General features: G+C 40.2%; 1 protein-coding gene across 1 annotated transcript; it reads left to right on the top strand.

Annotated features, from left to right (window-relative positions):
* Nucleotides 1-7,067: 7,067 nt before the first annotated feature.
* Nucleotides 7,068-15,310, top strand: LOC104930541 (visual system homeobox 2). Its single transcript, XM_010745353.3, has 6 exons — nucleotides 7,068-7,194; nucleotides 9,701-10,351; nucleotides 10,853-10,943; nucleotides 11,540-11,663; nucleotides 13,512-13,692; nucleotides 14,567-15,310. The coding sequence occupies exons 2-6, from the start codon at nucleotides 9,922-9,924 to the stop codon at nucleotides 14,887-14,889; spliced, it is 1,149 nt and encodes a 382-aa protein (XP_010743655.2). The 5' UTR covers nucleotides 7,068-7,194; nucleotides 9,701-9,921; the 3' UTR covers nucleotides 14,890-15,310.
* Nucleotides 15,311-16,871: the final 1,561 nt, after the last annotated feature.

The raw sequence follows: 16,871 nt of genomic DNA, 5'->3' as shown, positions 1-16,871 counted from the left end.
GACTGCAGGGGATGTTAGAGCGAATTATGAAATGCTGAGTTTTCTGGGTACCACCTGCCATTAGACGTGGCCTCAAACATATGGACCCGTCTGTGTGTGTGTGTGTGTGTGTGTGTGTGTGTGTGTGTGTGCGCTTAGTTAAACAGGCTCATCCTACAGTGATGAAATGCAGCCTGTAGAGGCCAGCTTGTGTGTGTGTGTGTGTACAACAAACACACAGCGTCTATTTAAACTTCAATAAACTTAAAAGTTTCTGATGGACAGTGAAGTAAACTGCAGCTGCTGTTAGCTAATATTAGCTCAGTTTGTTAGCTGGGCTGTCTGGACTTTTAGCTCAAAGCACCACAGGCATGTTAGTGTTTGTACCAGGGGAATGCCGACAGGAAGTGAAACCAGTGTCGCGCCAGAACGGGAGCTGGGCAACTTGGCAATGTGAATGAGTGACTGAACAAGAAGACAGTAAATCTGGGACTGACTTTTAGTCGTTGCTTGGTGAAATAAAAGGCTGAAAGACAGACGGCGAGCTGGGCTTCTTGCTGTTGGACTAGTAAGTAATATTAGCTGGCTGCTATGTCTTGTGTAGTTGCACTATCTTTTTGTTGTTCACTCGCTAGTTTTTGATCGTTAGTAATGTAATCACAGCAAATGCACGTGTACAGCTTTCCATATTTACAACTGAAACTGGGGGCATTAAATCGCAAAAATACAAATTTCTAGGCAATGTTTCTTTAAAATAGTGTGTCCCTAAACTCCACCATGGATTAAAAACAAAAATAATGGATTTCTAAGGAAGCGCATTGCATTCACTAGATAAAAAAAATAAAAAATAGACACGTTATCTTGTAATTATGAGATCAGGATCTTCCGTAGATTTCATATTTTAAGCTGTGTAAATTTAAGCGACAGAGCATGAGTCTTCAAACAATTTCCACTTCACATTAAGTCTTTGAGGAGTTTTCTGATAAACATGATTAACTACATCCAGTAAACCAGTCGACAATATAAAGTAATTATTGATGCACGGCTGTAAAGAAACATAACTGCTCCTGCATCTGCTTTTTTAAATGTGTTGGCAGCTCCTCCGGGTTTGAGGACGCGGTCACGGGAGGTTAACACAAGTTGTCTAGAGTTTGAGGGCTGAACAGTGAAGGCCCTGAGTGAGTCAACTCAAATTTGTTCTCTGCAGGAGACCAAGAATAGGCAGTCTTCATGTCTGGTGCTGCCCATGTGAATCAAAAAAAGACAATTAGGGGCTTATTAGGGTCTTGGGGAGTCCGCTCGCCTGCTCGGCCCCAGCTCTGAGCCGCTGCCATAGCTCAAAACAGTCAGGGGCATTGTCTCACCTAATTACGCTGAAATCAGAGGCCCCTTTTTGTGTTGCTACTGCCATGCCTGTCCAATTCTCTTCTCCTGCCTAACTGCTAGCCCCTGTCCACTGTGGAAGTGTGCTAATTAGACAAGAAATGGGCCCAAGTAATTATGTCAATTCTCGTTAGGAGTAACCACAGTGAGATATATTATTTTGTCAAGAAAGTTTTGGAGTCGGTGGGCCTCTCTCCCACGTTTCCCAAAGCATTTTCCTCATTATGCCAATAACACATCTGCACATGGAACAGGGGAATGTGGCACACTCGGCAAGTCAGAGTCCCCGACAAACTTCAGAGCATAAATAGATGCACTCATACAGAAATGGAGACTATAGAACGGCAATGGCATGAAGTTATTGCCCTAATTAATGCTTTGTGCACACAGAGCAAACAGTTGAATCACCAGTGGCACATTGTTAGGACTGTGAGAGCCTTTTGTTTCTTCACCTTAATAGGATGTTTTGATCAACGGCTGTTTGGTGACCCGGCTCTTCTTCTCAAATGCCAATCTCTGGGAAATGGCAATTAGCTAGATTAAGAGAACCATTTCTGGAGCCTCAAACAAAGACAAAGATGGATCAGACAGACAGAGCTGGTTCAGAAACTCATCACTGACCCAAACTTTAAATATTTTCTGATTAAAGCGCTGATTAAAATGACTTAACAATCATTTAAATTTTTTTTAGAATGCATTATTTCACAGAATATTGAAGGATTGGATTACTTAAGTCAGAGGTCCTGTGCATCATGGTGTTATGCTTACCGTATTTTCACGACCATAAGGCGCATATAAAGTGCCTCCAACTTTCGCAAAAGCCGGCATCATTTCCGAGGGGCCGCACGGAAAGTGACTCTGACTGCGAAGAAAGTGGAACTGGCATATTTGATTTAGCGCAGCTGTTTAACTCAGAAACGGAGGATGAGGACTTCGATGGGTTTGATTAATGACGATTACCGGTAATGTGCTAATGTGCGCTGTGGTAATGTGCTTAAAAAATGTTAGTACTTTGTAATAAAGACTTAAATAAAGCACAATCAAACTCAGTTTTGCTCACGCTCTATGTTTAAATACGCACACTTGTATGCTTGTGTGTGTGTTGTTGTAAGGCGGTGCGCCATATGTGTGTGTAGACTGCGCCTTTTCGTACGGTGCGCCGTATGTGTGTGTTAAATACCGTAATGGCACACATAACTGAGACTGCGCCTTTTCGTGAAAATACGGTATGTTGTTTTCCTTTATTTATTGTGTTTCTCTGCAGTGCAGCCTGTTATTTTCACCTTGAAAAGTGATTAATTGGATGTGTTATCACATGGATTATGTGTTTATGTGTTAGTTGTTGGTCAGCTAGATCTTTAACATGCAGGGCTGGAAAATAGCATGAAAGTCAGCTAATGCTAAGTTGATAACCTGCATGAAAGTTATTGATGGAAAAAGGCAACACTTTCAAAAGAAAGGCCAGGTTTGTGTGAAATGAACCATTTGTCTGTCAACCAGTCAGATCAATGAACCATATAATGACTCTCTCCAGTTCTGATAATATTGACGCTAGCAGATTGCTGCTAAAGCAGCACTGTTTATTTTCTCAGACATATGTCGTCACATTCAGGGATGACATATGCAGCTATTACCACCACAACCTGAATCCAGAATCCAGTCTTTACATATGGATGTAAAAATGTATTTAGACAGAGTGAAGAAGTTAAAGGATCAGTGTGTAACATTTAGGCGACACGTTGCAACGCATTACCCCCACTGAAAGGAACTGAGAAACGCAGCTGGCGTCCGGTTTGCCTGTCCCTGTCTGAACGCCCACTTAGGGGGGGTCTATTGGCAGAAATATTCATATTAAAGTATGTTTTCAGAGCCAGTAAAAAACAATAAAACGTAATTAAAAATCTGCAAACCTGGCTTTAGGGAGGGCCCTGTGCTTGTGCTTTTGTTTTAATGATGTTTTTTGAGGTGAGGGGTATTCAGTTGGTTGAAATGTGCAACCTCGCCCACTGAATCTTACTATACATAAACTGTACAGTAGATTTATTTCTAAATTAACAATCAGACAAATATCTTACAGAACTTACGACACTTAAAATATCACACATGTGACACAGTGCAAAATTTTTTTTAGTTACCTGTGACATAGCCTGACATTTGCTGGACAAAGTCATGATTCTGCTTCTTCATTGAAAAACTTGGGCCACCATTTTAAAAGCCCATGGAAGTGACCATATATGGTCATACCCGGGTTTTTGTTAAGCCCCGCCCACATATTGTGTAGCTCCGCCCACACCGTTTGATCTTTAGAACCACTTGTGACATCACAAGGTGTGAGGCCAATAACAGACACACACTGATCTGGTTTAGTGAACACGATTCACTTACTTAGTTTTTCTGGCTCGTTGGTGAAACTTTAGTTAATCTAATCTTAGTTAATCTTCAAATATCGTCGATTAATCCAGAAAGATGAGTAATTCTGTGGTCTCCCAAAGACAACAGAGTCTTTGTGTTACCAGCACTCAGTCTATATTACACGACAGAGTGATCACAAGAGCAGAAGAGGCTAAGAGAGATGCGCTCATCCTTAAAACAGAGCGACTGTGTTCTGCAGAGAGACGGCGCACAAATGCTTTGTTGAAGAGAATGAGGCTGCCTATCAAGCAGGAACCACTGCCTTCACCTCAACCTCCAGCTGGCCCCAGACCACGGCCAGAAACAAGGGTCCAAGAGAGGAAGATCCTTCCAGTTTCACATGTAACTGTACTCCCACCTGTCACTCCAGTTATTAAAAAGCCTACCCCACCCACAAATAGAGGCACTCATCATGGGACAGCCATGCTCCATCCTCAGCCCCCAGCTGGTCCCAGAAGGCCTCGAACAAGTGTCCCAGGAAGGAAGATTATTTCAGCTTCAGATGTAGCTTCTCAACTGAACTTACCTTTCACTGAAGTTATTACAAAACCTGCCTTGCCTTCAACTCATGAAACCCATCATGAGACCTACCTACAGATTGTACAACCTATCACTATAGACAAGAATACAAATTATGCAGCAGGGGAGGACCTGAAATGCCCCGAGTACATAGAGAGGGAGTGGTTGAGAATGTTGCGAGCCAAAAAGAACAGACAAAGGGACAGAGAGGAGAGACAGAGGCTTGCTGAAGAAAACACGTGGGCCGAGTTGCCTGATGGGCGGTACACCCTAGCTCAAATCCGTCCTGTAGCATACATCCCCCAAAATGATGTACTCCCTATGCCCAAACCATACGGAGCCTTGACCCCCTTTAAACCATCTGAGCTGGGAAACTTGAGACACTTCCGTAGACCAACACTGAGGCCCCTCATGATATAGAGCAGCTAAGGGACTTCAGAGGGCGGCACGACGGTCACCTCACACACAGAGACGGTGTCCACATGGGTTTTCTCCGGGTTGCTCCGGTTTCCTCCCAAACTCCAAAAAAACATTCAGCTTAGTTTAGTTAAATATTCCAAATTGATTAAATTGGTCATAAATAAATGAATTATATAATAAGACTTCAGAAGGCGGCATGGCGATGCAGTGTTCAGCACTGACACCACACACATAGACAGGAGTCCCTGTGTGTGGACTTTTTTTATCTTCTTACCGTGTCCGCATGGGTTTTCTCCGGGTTGCTCCGGTTTCCTCCCACACTCCAAAAAAACATTCATCTTGGCTTTATTAAATATTCTAAACTGATTGAATTGTTTGTGAATAAATTAATAAAATAATAATAATGACATCTTGACATTTTCAGATTTTTCCAAATATCACGCAACATTAAATACATATTTAACTTAAAGAAAAACTGATTTTCTCATCTCAGGCATCAAATCTCTTATGATATGTTATTATCTTATAATATGGGCACTTCAACTCCATAGATTAACATTTTCCTAGTAATCAGATATCACTCACACCAATTCAGTAATTAAAATAAAATCATACAAAACTAAACCAAACCACAAATTGGTCACCCGCTACTAAATATTAGAAATTGTTATTGTTATGTGAATAATTGTTATTCACACAAAGAAGAGAGGAGAGACAGAGGCTCGCTGAAGAAAATACGTGGGACCTAGTTGCGTGATCGATGGTACACCAAAGGTCAAACTCGTCCCGTTGCATACACCCCCAAAGATAACCGGCTCAACTTGAGACACTTCTGCAAACCAACACTCAAACCCACTGTGATATAGAGCACTCCACTATGCGTGGAGTTTTTGCATGTTCTTACGTGTCCGCGTGGGTTTTCTCAGGGTGCCTCCGGTTTCCCCTTACACTCCAAAAACATGCAGTTTAGCTTAATTAAAGACCCTGAACTGATCAAATTGATCATAAATAAATGAATAAAATAGCGATAATAATGAAATAATCTTTACATTTTCAGACTTTTCCAAATATTAAGGATGTATTTAACTTAAGAAAAACTGATAAAATCCCTAATGATACGTTGTTATTTTATGATATGGGCAAATCAACCCCATAATTAGATCATTTTCCTATTAATCAGATATCACTCACACCAATTCAGTAATTAAAATAAAATCTTACACTTTTTGCAGTGATTATTGTTTTTCAGCATCAAAAGGTAACATTTCGAGTATCAATACAGTGTCAGATGTTAGGGGTGTAACGGTACACACAAGTCACGGTTCAGTACGTACCTTGATATGGGGGTCACGGTTCGGTACAACGGGGAAAACATTTTTAAAAATCACATATAAAAGACTAGCTTTATTTAATTTATTTTGAACAGACACCAATTGACTGCAACATCAAAAAAAACATCTCCTGTTATAAAATTAAAAAAAAATAGAATAAAACAAATGTATTAGGAGGGTTCTCATTCTGTTAATACAGAGGAAAAGATAGACTGAGGTGTTCTCATTCTGTTAATACAGAGGAAAAGATAGACTGAGGTAGTCAGGGAGCACTTCTTCGCACGGGATGGGACACTGTAGCGTGGCTCAAGCACCTTTAATAAATACTTGAAGCCGGGCTCCTCTACTACAGCATATGGGTGCATAGATGTTGATATGTACATGCCAATTGCTTCTGTGATGTTTTTGGCCCTGTCAGTGTTAGTGTCAAGAGGTGGCCTAAAAGCAGTGGGGATAAGTTGATGCACCAAAGACGTTTTTTCCTCGCATCAGTGACAGATATGTCGGGGTGATGCCGTCTTATGTGGGTTAGCATGTGCCGTCTTATGTGGGTTAGCATGTTTGAGGTGTTGCCAGCAACATACTCCGATGAAACATCGCCGGCAGGAAGTCTTTGTCCAGTCCACCACTCGTGTGCCATCACCATTATATTGTACTGGGAAACCAAAGTGCTCCCAAACAGACGATTTAAAGCCGGCGTCTCCTCCAACTACACACTTTCCATCACTTTTCTTCTTTGTCTTTTTTTGTAACTACTTCTTTTTCTTCTGTAATGACTGTTTCTGGCAACTTTTTTTTTTTTTAAACTCACTCAGACAAATTCATCATATGACTGAGTGCACCGAACCGTGATGGTTCGGGACGAATACAAATACCGTTACACCCCTATCAGATATAACAAGTAATAATAAAAAAAAAAAAAGAAAACTTGAACACACAGTACAAAACAATTTGTCACCCACTACTATATAAAAGTCAAAACATTCCCTGAAAAGTGCATTTTACTCAAACAGAGCTTCAAACCACGTGTTTATAAATGTGATTCAATCCATTTGTGTGACAACTAAAAGCTTCATATGAGATCATGACAATAAATGAGAAGACAGTGGACTTCTCATAGGCCTTTTGTTCAAACCGCTTCAGGATGCAGGTAACAGGAAGTCATGAAATGTCATCAGTGTGATTTTTATTGTACACATTGCTGCATTTTAAATCTGGCTCAAAATACAACATTTATACGTGGCTGTGGGGCGAACACTCCTGCTGTAACCATGATTTTTAAAAAAGAAATATTGCCAAATTGATGCTCAATAAGGTGTTATTGTTTAAAAAACATATTAATTTATCTTTAAAATATAACTATATTGTAACCCTAAAGTGTTTTCTTATGTGTATTATTTCTATAAAAGCTAAAGAGACTAACTCTAACTTAAAAAATGGACGTTTCCATAGAATAAACACCAGATCAGTGGATTTATTGAAGCATGCAGTTTCTTATAGACTGGTAATCATTGTCATAACTCAAACTGGCATCATTTATTTCAGCTGCATGGGATATGTGTTTGTATTAGGCAAAAACATTGTAGCCAATACAGGCATAGACCGAAACTGTTTTAATCAGTTTAAGAAAAGCTGATCAAAATAAAACAATATTAGCTGAATAGCCATATTTAACGTTTATGAAACAGGATAATGAATTTACCAGAAGTTAAATGTATGTTTTCACATAAGAATGGATTAAACGCCATCAAATAAAAACATTTACAGTCATTCCTTTTCAGTAAATATCTGAATTACAGTCATTAGTTTAATATTCATGCTTTTCTTTAATCTGGGAATCACTTGCTGAGTTGAAATTTGGTGTTTTTCTCTGCAAAAAATGTGTTTCTAGCTGCATCGTGATCTGAGTGGAAGGATGTGATTCATGGATGTCACCCACACGTGTGTGTGTGTGTGTGTGTGTGTGTGTGTGTGTGTGTGTGATGTAGAAACCTCATTAACATAGCTATTGCTGTGGCATTGATCTCTTTATTCACCTCTAATGAAATAGCTTCTCATGAGATGCTGAAGGTAATTTAAGTCACTTCACTCTCTGTACGTCTTCACAACATCTGGGCCGTTTCATACGTGATATTCGGGATGTTTTTTGGCCTATGTTTGTCTCTTCCTGTGACACCACAGAGCATCTCTTGATCAAATCACGGATTACAAACCAGCAGCACTAAATCTGTTGTGGGTTTGTCCGTCACTGACAGCCTGACGCACTGCTGCCAAACAATCCCGGCCGGAGCCACCTATATATTTATTTATTTATTTATTTATTTATTCATCACCACATGTGCCATTGATGACTCTCTTATCTGCGCTTGCATCGTGCGCGTCCACTCATCTCCATAAGCGCTCCTCTGTGCGCAATTATCCGTCCAGATGTCCAAAAGCGTGCCACAAATTATCTCCGAGCGATCGAACCTGCGCAATAATTGAATAATAGCTGATTAGAGAGAGGCAGAGGTGAAAACTGAGGGAATACGAGAGTATTTTCACCTCATTTCAGAAGCCAGTGGGTTTGAATTTGACTTGAGGTTTAAATGAGTGATTTCCCCAGACGTCCTAAAATGTCTGCGCTCTTGAACTGTTCAGTCTTTTTGTGTTTGATATATAAAAAAAAAAACAACAACCCGAGGTGCTACAACAAATCCGTTGTTGCATTTGCTCCTTTTGTTTGTCTCATATTTAATTGCCACCCCCGGTGTGCCCTAAATACCCTGAACTGTTGGGATATTGTATTGTTTCTCATGTGACCCGACAGATCAACAGATGAGCAGACTGCCACGTTTTAGTGCAAGGAAAAAAAAACCCTAATTAGAATATGCAAATGACGGTGCGATTATAAAAGGACGTTAGAGTCTGCTAACGGATCAATCAGCTTGTTGTCCTCCTAATAAAGAAGCTGAATTGATTCATTAACTGATAGAGAAATTGGCTCATGTGAGTTTATTGGTGAAATAGTGAGGAAGTAGCTGTTAGCAGGTTTAGTGGGAAATATTACAATACAGAAACATGTGTGAGTAATTAGATAATAGATTTTTTTAAGGGCAGGAATTAAAATTTTAATTCTTGATAAAATAAACTTTTCATTGTCAGAATATAAAAAACAGATTTGGACTTGAAATAAAATATCAACCTCACAAGTTAAATGTTTTGTTTAGTAAAATCTTTAGTCGGATTAAACATTTTTGTTGTATTTAAAGTGTGTTTGGTTGCTCGGGACCAAATGTTTTTGAATGAGAACAAACTAAGCTGTAAATTAAGCAGATTTTCCTCGATTTGAGAGGTTTATCCGGATGATTGGCTCTGACTCCGGATAAGAAGATCAGCGACAGAAACGTGAAGTTACAGTGAAAGTAGAAGTCTTTCTTTCGCTGGTGAACTAATTAACCTTTAAAACTCTCACTTCCTCTCTCAGCAGGAAAACATCACATAAAGATCTTTCCCGTTTTTACGCGTAAAAACATAAATGTGTGTGAAGATAAAGCTTTTTCTGCACACACTGTTGTTGAAGTGATGCTAAAACTTGTTATTCATCCACATCTTCAGCAGCTTCTTGGCAGATAATTACAAATATTCCAGTTATTTTGTCACATTTAATTGTGCAGTGTGTTTGGATGAAGCTTCGCGGAGCTGATGCAAACTTCAGTGTGCTGCCTGTTCCCTCTTGTGATTGGCTGCCGCCTGTTGCCTGTTGGATAAAAAGCGCAGCAGAGAGGCGGGCAGGGAGATAAAGAAGGAGCATCGCAGAGCTCATTGCACCAGGGGACTCTGGCTTTTCTTTTCTTTTTTTGGAGTAGAAAACAAAAAAAAGTGGAACCACGTCGCCATGACGGGGAAGGAGGGAGTTGTGCTTTCAGACACTGAGAATAAACAGAAATCATCCTCACAAACCAGCGTGAACCACGGGGGGTCCCAGCAGCCACCTCCAGTCTGGAAGATGGCCCCCACGGTGCACCGGCGCACCGGCTTCGGGATCCAGGAGCTGCTCGGCCTCAACAAGGAGCCGCCGGCGGCACCGAGGCGACCGCTGGAGGCTCTGCCGCACAGGGCGCACGTCCTGGCTACCAGGACGGCCCTAGGACACGGGGGTCTCGGGGTCGGTATGGGTTTGCTGGGACCAGAGGGAATACACTCGTTTTACAGCCAGCCTGCCTTTCTGGAGGTGCTGTCAGAGGCGCAAAATGTGCACCTGCAGCCGCTGCACAGAGTGGCGCACATGGACGCACAGATGGACGCACAGCACTCCGCCAGCTCCGGTCAGTAGACCTGTTAACTCTCGGCAGAGAGATGAGAGTATCTGTTTCAAATTATACTCAGCACACATTTCTAGCTCTTTTATTTATTTCAGTGGAGCGACAAAAAAAGGCTAAACAGTGCAAGTGTGAAAGCATCGCGGCCCGTGGGCCAATGATGATGATTCACATTTCTTTAGAAAAAAATTAAAAATGAAGTTGGAATACATTTTTATTTTTTTCAAAAAGGAGAAAATATTTCAAATGTGTGCGGAGGCCCTGTAACATCTAACTTGATTTAGTCATTTTATGGATTAAATCGGACAAATAAACTTTAAATAAACATTATACTTTTTTGTTTATTGCAGCTGTTTTTTTTTTACCGATCCTACCTGCGAATTATAATTTATGTTTTATTATTTTTTGTTGTTGTTAAGCTATTATTATTAACATTATGTATTTATTTATTATTGTTAGTATTTGTTGTTGTATTTCGAGGTTGTTCACTCGTGTGTTTCCTCACAGATTCTGATGATGTGAGTCTTTCCTCCGGTGATCAAAAGTTCTCAAAATCCTCCATGAGTCAGAGCAAGAAAAGAAAGAAAAGACGACACAGGTAAAACAAAAAAACAAACAAACATAATACATAAATGAAAAACAAGATTATCAAACGATGATTTTGTTTTTTTCAGGATTTATATAGGCTGGTATTATCAGTGTAAGCTGCTTTCATTTGGTGCCATCAGTGATAAAAACAAAATGATTTTAATTCCTGTAATAATCCTTGTTTGTCTGTGATGCTCATAGTAAGAAATTCAATTTAATCAGCCTAAAATAAAAATAGAAATATCCTGTATAAAATCACTGTGATTTCATTTGTGCTCTCTTTTTAATGCATCTTTTCTTTTCTCCTGTTTTTCTTTAATAATTAAGAATATCTTTGAGAGGGAAAATCACATTTATATATTTGTCTGTATGCTTCTGACAAACAAGGAACGAAAATAGCAATTTTCCTATTTCTTGCTTCATTCTTTGGTCTAATATTGTTTCAAAGAAGAAATAATTCTCATTTTATTCATCTTGATTTGATTATAAATTCAATGCTGAAGCATTTCCTTTACATCCTGATTTAAATACAAATGTCAAAATATTAAATGAATTTTTAATAAACAGGTATTTCTTCTCACACGTTCTCTTTTGTTGTGTCTGCAGAACCATTTTCACATCCTATCAGCTGGAGGAGCTGGAGAAAGCTTTTAATGAAGCTCACTATCCAGACGTGTACGCCCGAGAGATGCTCTCCATGAAGACGGAGCTGCCAGAGGACAGAATACAGGTGTGTGTGTGTGTTAATGTGTGTGCAGGATGCAGAAATGTAATGTGTGAATCTCATAAAACTGTAACTACAGAAATATGGCATGTAAAAACCATAAAACTGTATCTGACATTTCAAATCCTGGAGATGTTTTAATCATCTTTGCAGGGATGAAACAAGACGAACAGAAGCCTTAAAAATAAATAAATAAAAAGTGTATTTAGGCAAATAATTTCCATCTTTAACACAAACACTATTACAATCATAGTGTATAACAGAAAGGAAGGCGGTGATGATGAATTTTTCCAAGAACAAACAAAAGAAAAAGGAAATATTCAGACATGAGTGAGCTCCTCCATCCTCATCCTCACAATGCCTCCTGCTTTGACATTAGCAGCCAATTCACCCTCTCAGTGTAATTAGTTAATTGAGGAGAACTTATCACCTCTTTCCCTGCGAGAGACAGGCCGCAGCTCGGAGATGAAATGATAACTACATAGAAATTAATTAGCGCAGGTCAGCGGCTGAGCGGAGGCCTCCGCCTGGCTGCTATGAGCATTTTAATTTCCCGTGATATTTGACCGCCTGTCTCCCATCGATCGAGCCTGGAAATTAACTTATTTTTCAATCAGCCTCTTCGCCCCCGGGGTCACCTCTCTCTCTCTTCACACACTTCGCACACAAGTGAAGACACACACACACACACACAGAGTCATGCACACTCACACTGTCAGAAAGCATGATTGCTCATCTGAGGCCCATCTTTTTATGAGATGGAGGTTATCATCAGATCTACCTGAATAGCTTTCCAGGCTCGGCTTTGATCGTTTTTAATTCCAGGTCTGTGAGACACACACACACACACACACACACACACACACACACACACACACACACAATCTCATCCCGCCTCCTCTGCCATTTTAGGATGCTCATTTTTTTCTCTGTTTTCCTCATCCATATTCACAAGCCTGCTGAGGCTATTACAAGGCCTGGCTTGGTGGAAATCAATTTAGGCACTTGAGAAGCCAGAAGGAGAATAATGCACACACACACACACAATGGGAAGAAGACAACATGTTGTATAAATGAAGCAATGAGGAAAAAAACTGAAATAAACACTGAATTTAAGGAGTATTTTGAAGAGTTTATTATGGTCCTAAAGGAATGTTCATGAGCAAAACAAGACCAAAGAAAATGAGCTCTCTTCTTCGTGAACAACCTTTTTTCTTTAGGCCTCCAGCAGATGTCATTGTCCCGCTGATATTTAACCCCACAAAATAAAAGACGGATTGTCACAGCAGTATAAAGAAAAAGGGAGGAGTTACAGAAGCTGTAATAAACCACAAAATGATAAAAGAAGGGAAAAGGAAATGAAATGGTGAAATAAGAGGACGTCAAGCACCATCGCCACCATTAAGGCGAGAAGTTGATGCATGTGAAGCAGTAACCGGTGACATTATTTTAAAAAGACATTTTTTAAGATGCACACAAAAACTCTGCTTTGAATGATTTGTGTCTTGTGTTAAATAACTTTGATAAAAATAGAAGAAAAAAAACAAAATCTGCAAATATTCAAATACTGTTTATTTCACTACTACTAACTACTAAACACAGGATGCCTCCTGCATCAATGTTTCCATCCTGATGTGAACTTAAATCTTTAACTTAAAGAGAAACGTTCCCCCTTCTGCAGATTAACGTGAATTCAAGTCTTCTAACATCAAACTTTGCACAGTGAAGCGCGAACGTCCAAGTGAAATAACAGCAGAGGAGGACTTTAAATCATGTTTTGTTAAAGTCAAATAAATTACATGCAGCACTGTTCTGCTGAGTAATCTAATTGTTCTCTGACCTTCATGTTTCCAGGTGTGGTTTCAGAACCGCAGGGCCAAGTGGAGGAAGAGGGAGAAGTGTTGGGGTCGCAGCAGTGTGATGGCAGAGTACGGCCTGTACGGAGCCATGGTCCGTCACTCCATCCCACTGCCCGAGTCCATCCTCAAGTCAGCCAAGGAGGGCGTCACAGAGTCCTACGCTCCGTGGTTACTAGGTAAATTATTACAGAAATATATATTTGTTATTTGTCAAGTGGAAGAATTGTACTTTATTACTCTATAATTAGTCAAAATACCTGCAGTGTAAAGGGATTTATGATCTTTTATTGATCTTGAATGACCTGTAGCAGAAACTAAATAAGTCAGATATACAGCATAGCAGCTTCATCTGTCACTGAGCATTTCAAAAAGCGTTGAAAAGAAGTATCTTACACTGCCAGAGATATTTTTACAGATGCATTATGGTCATTTTGTACAAAAAAGGGGCCAGTGAAAGTCATCTATATTCCCTTTAATATCAATATTGAGGCTCAGTCTGCAAAGTTACCTCTCTTCTTCTTTGGAACAGATACAGATAAATGTTTTTATTTCGTGTTTTTGTCTTTCCAAATATTAACTACTGCAGTATAGATCCAAAGAAGCTCTTTCTGTCTGACATAAATGCAATTATTCTCTATTAGATTTTCTCATTGTGTTTGAAAATGGTGGATTAAGATATAGTCTTATAACAGGAAGCAGGCAGCTAAGCCTGGCTCATGTCCGGAGCCAATAAAAGTGTCAGCATGTCAATAGAAGGTAGCAGTCGATACAGTGATAATCCTACTTAATCAGGGAAGATTAGACCAAACGTCCTCTCTCGCCTCATGTCAATTGATTAGTTTAAATCAATTAGGAGCCTCTAATTGAATAAGAAGTCCCATCCATTTATCTATTCCTTCATCTTCTTTTTCAATCTCAAAATCTCATACGAGAGAAAAAATCTGTGTTCTTTTATTATAAATTCATCAACACATCTCAACAGCTCTGACCCCTTTCAAAAGTGCTCAGTCCTCCTCTGAAAACTCTAATAAATGTCCTCTCCCCTTTCAGGTATGCATAAGAAGTCAGTTGAAACCACACACACCTCTCCAGGACAACCCAACAGCCTGACACCACCACCACCACCACCACCTCCACCACTAAAGGAACAACCAGAGGACAAAGTGATGGAGGAAGACAACGAGAAACACGTGAAAGACACTAACTCGCCGATTTCTAAAGAGGAGCTGAGGGAGAACAGTATCGCTGCCCTGCGAGCGAAGGCGCAGGAGCACAGCGCCAAGATGCTCGGGACAGTTTCTGACAGAACAGACGGCCACGTAACGCAAAAACAGGAAGCCGAGGACAAGCCGACGGAGAGCGGAGAAGAGTAACTGAAAAAATGACGCGAGACAGACTGAAATACCTGCGGGGTGGAGTTTGTAAACATTTGACAGAAGTCTTGTTTCATTGGTCCAGCTGAACTTTATTCTGATCAAACCTTCAGAGCAAATATATATAATACACGATAAATCATTCTCTTCACATATGAGGTACTCAACCAATGAGATTATTTCGTCTCTTGCTGCTTTGAAAGGTCCATTGTGTCAGATTTAGGGGACTCTATGACAGAAATTGAATATAATATTCATAAATATGTTTTCATTAGTGTATAATCACCTGAAAATATGAATTGTCATGTTGCTGTACCTTAGAATGACAGTTTTATATCTATGAATGCTGTTCAAGTGTCAGTTCCTCAAATGTCCACTTGATTCTCCATAAGCCCCCATGTTCAAATGTCCAACTTCACAGCAGAACTAAACATGTTTACAGCCTGGTTCAAAAATCAGTTTTGGTCTCTATAGATAATTTCTCCGTTCATGACAACTGTACTGGGGGTGAATCTTTAAAGAACTCACCTGTTCAAATTAAATAAAGGCTTAAAGTTATAAAGAATTAACAGCATGGCTGCTTTGATCGACATGTAGGTGCCGTTATAGATGGCCTGGTTGAGTCCCCAGGCAACATCAGGCCCGCCTCGGGTCAATCCACAGATTTTGAGCTTCAAAACCACTCCCAGATGTCAAACTTGCACTGTCCATTGTTTTACTGTCAGTGGTTGAACCATTCTGCAGTAGTCCAGAAGAGACAAAGCACTGGCCATCAGCAACTAAACCACTAGCTGCCATTAAATCGCACAAACTGGACCTTTAAATATTTGTACGGCTAACAAAACTGAAGGGGGGAGGTCGGTAGCGTCAAGCGGCTGCCCCGTGTGTAGAGGCTTCAGTCCTCGCTGCAGCTGGCCCCGGCTCGAATCCCGCATCGGACGCCATTTACTCCGTGTCACTCCACCTCTCTCTGCCCCCTGCTTCCTGTCTATCTTTAGCTGTCCTATCATAAAAGGCCAAAAATCTTATCTTTAAAAAAAAAACAAAAAAAAAATGAAGGAGCCCTGAGCACAGAAATGTTCTGTATTGACATTTTGATATGGAGCAGTACTGTAACGTGGAAGAAAAGACTGTCCTGCCGGCTCCAAAGGTCAAAGCAATGACTGTCGCCTTTGATTCATTTCACAGGAAAGTCCACAGTTATGTATCAAACTTTTACTTGGCACTGTTCCAACATTTGTGCTGTAAATACTTAAAAATACTTAACACTGTATACTATTATGTACAGTTATGATCTGTGTTTGTCTCTGTATAAATGTACCTGTAGCCTATAATTAAAAGTGACTCATATTTAAAGCTTCTCCTTCACTCTAAAGTAGTGATGTGTCGGTTGTGAACGAGCCGGTTCAAAGAGCCGGCTCTTTTAAGTGAATGATGGGAGCCGTCCGAGCCGTTCTTCTTCGCTTTTCTCTTTAGGAAAAGTACCTGCAGACACTGTGGACATTGGCTACGGGTGTCACGTGCATGCTGTGCAACCAATCATGTGAGGATTGACAAGGAGCATAACACCAAGCATGGAGGGGCGAGGGTAGCAGCGCTGAGAGGTGACCGGCTTGAACCGGCTCGTTCGCGACCGACACATCACTAGGAGACACACTGAAGGAGAGAGAGGAGTGTGGTGCAAAAATATATAATTTTTTACACTATACCAAAAAACATTTTGGTTTTATTTGTCCAGATATCAGTGATGGGCATTAACAAAGCACATTTACTTGAGTGCTGTTTACAACTGTAAATGCAAATTATTGAAATTCAAGTGATATATGTGTTCAAATACTAATCGCAAGTAAAAACAGCGCTAAATTTGTCTGAATTATAAAAGATAAAATGAAGAGCCACTTGGGAGCCGAAAGAGCCGGCTCTTCTTGGTGAGCTGAGCCAAATGATCCGGCTCACTAAAAAGAGCCGGAATTCCCATCACT

The sequence above is a fragment of the Larimichthys crocea genome, chromosome XI (assembly GCF_000972845.2).
Source record: "Larimichthys crocea isolate SSNF chromosome XI, L_crocea_2.0, whole genome shotgun sequence".
NCBI lineage: Eukaryota > Metazoa > Chordata > Actinopteri > Sciaenidae > Larimichthys > Larimichthys crocea.
The sequence above is the reverse complement of the archived record's forward strand: the minus strand, read 5'-3'. Positions and strand labels throughout refer to the sequence as shown.

Bases quoted from the DNA above. Each gene is read 5' to 3' on its own strand.
- LOC104930541 (XM_010745353.3), top strand. From the start codon at position 9,922: ATGACGGGGAAGGAGGGAGTTGTGCTTTCAGACACTGAGAATAAACAG. The intron at 10,352-10,852 runs GTCAGTAGACCT...GTTTCCTCACAG, and splicing joins ACAGCACTCCGCCAGCTCCG to ATTCTGATGATGTGAGTCTT. The intron at 11,664-13,511 runs GTGTGTGTGTGT...TCATGTTTCCAG, and splicing joins TGCCAGAGGACAGAATACAG to GTGTGGTTTCAGAACCGCAG.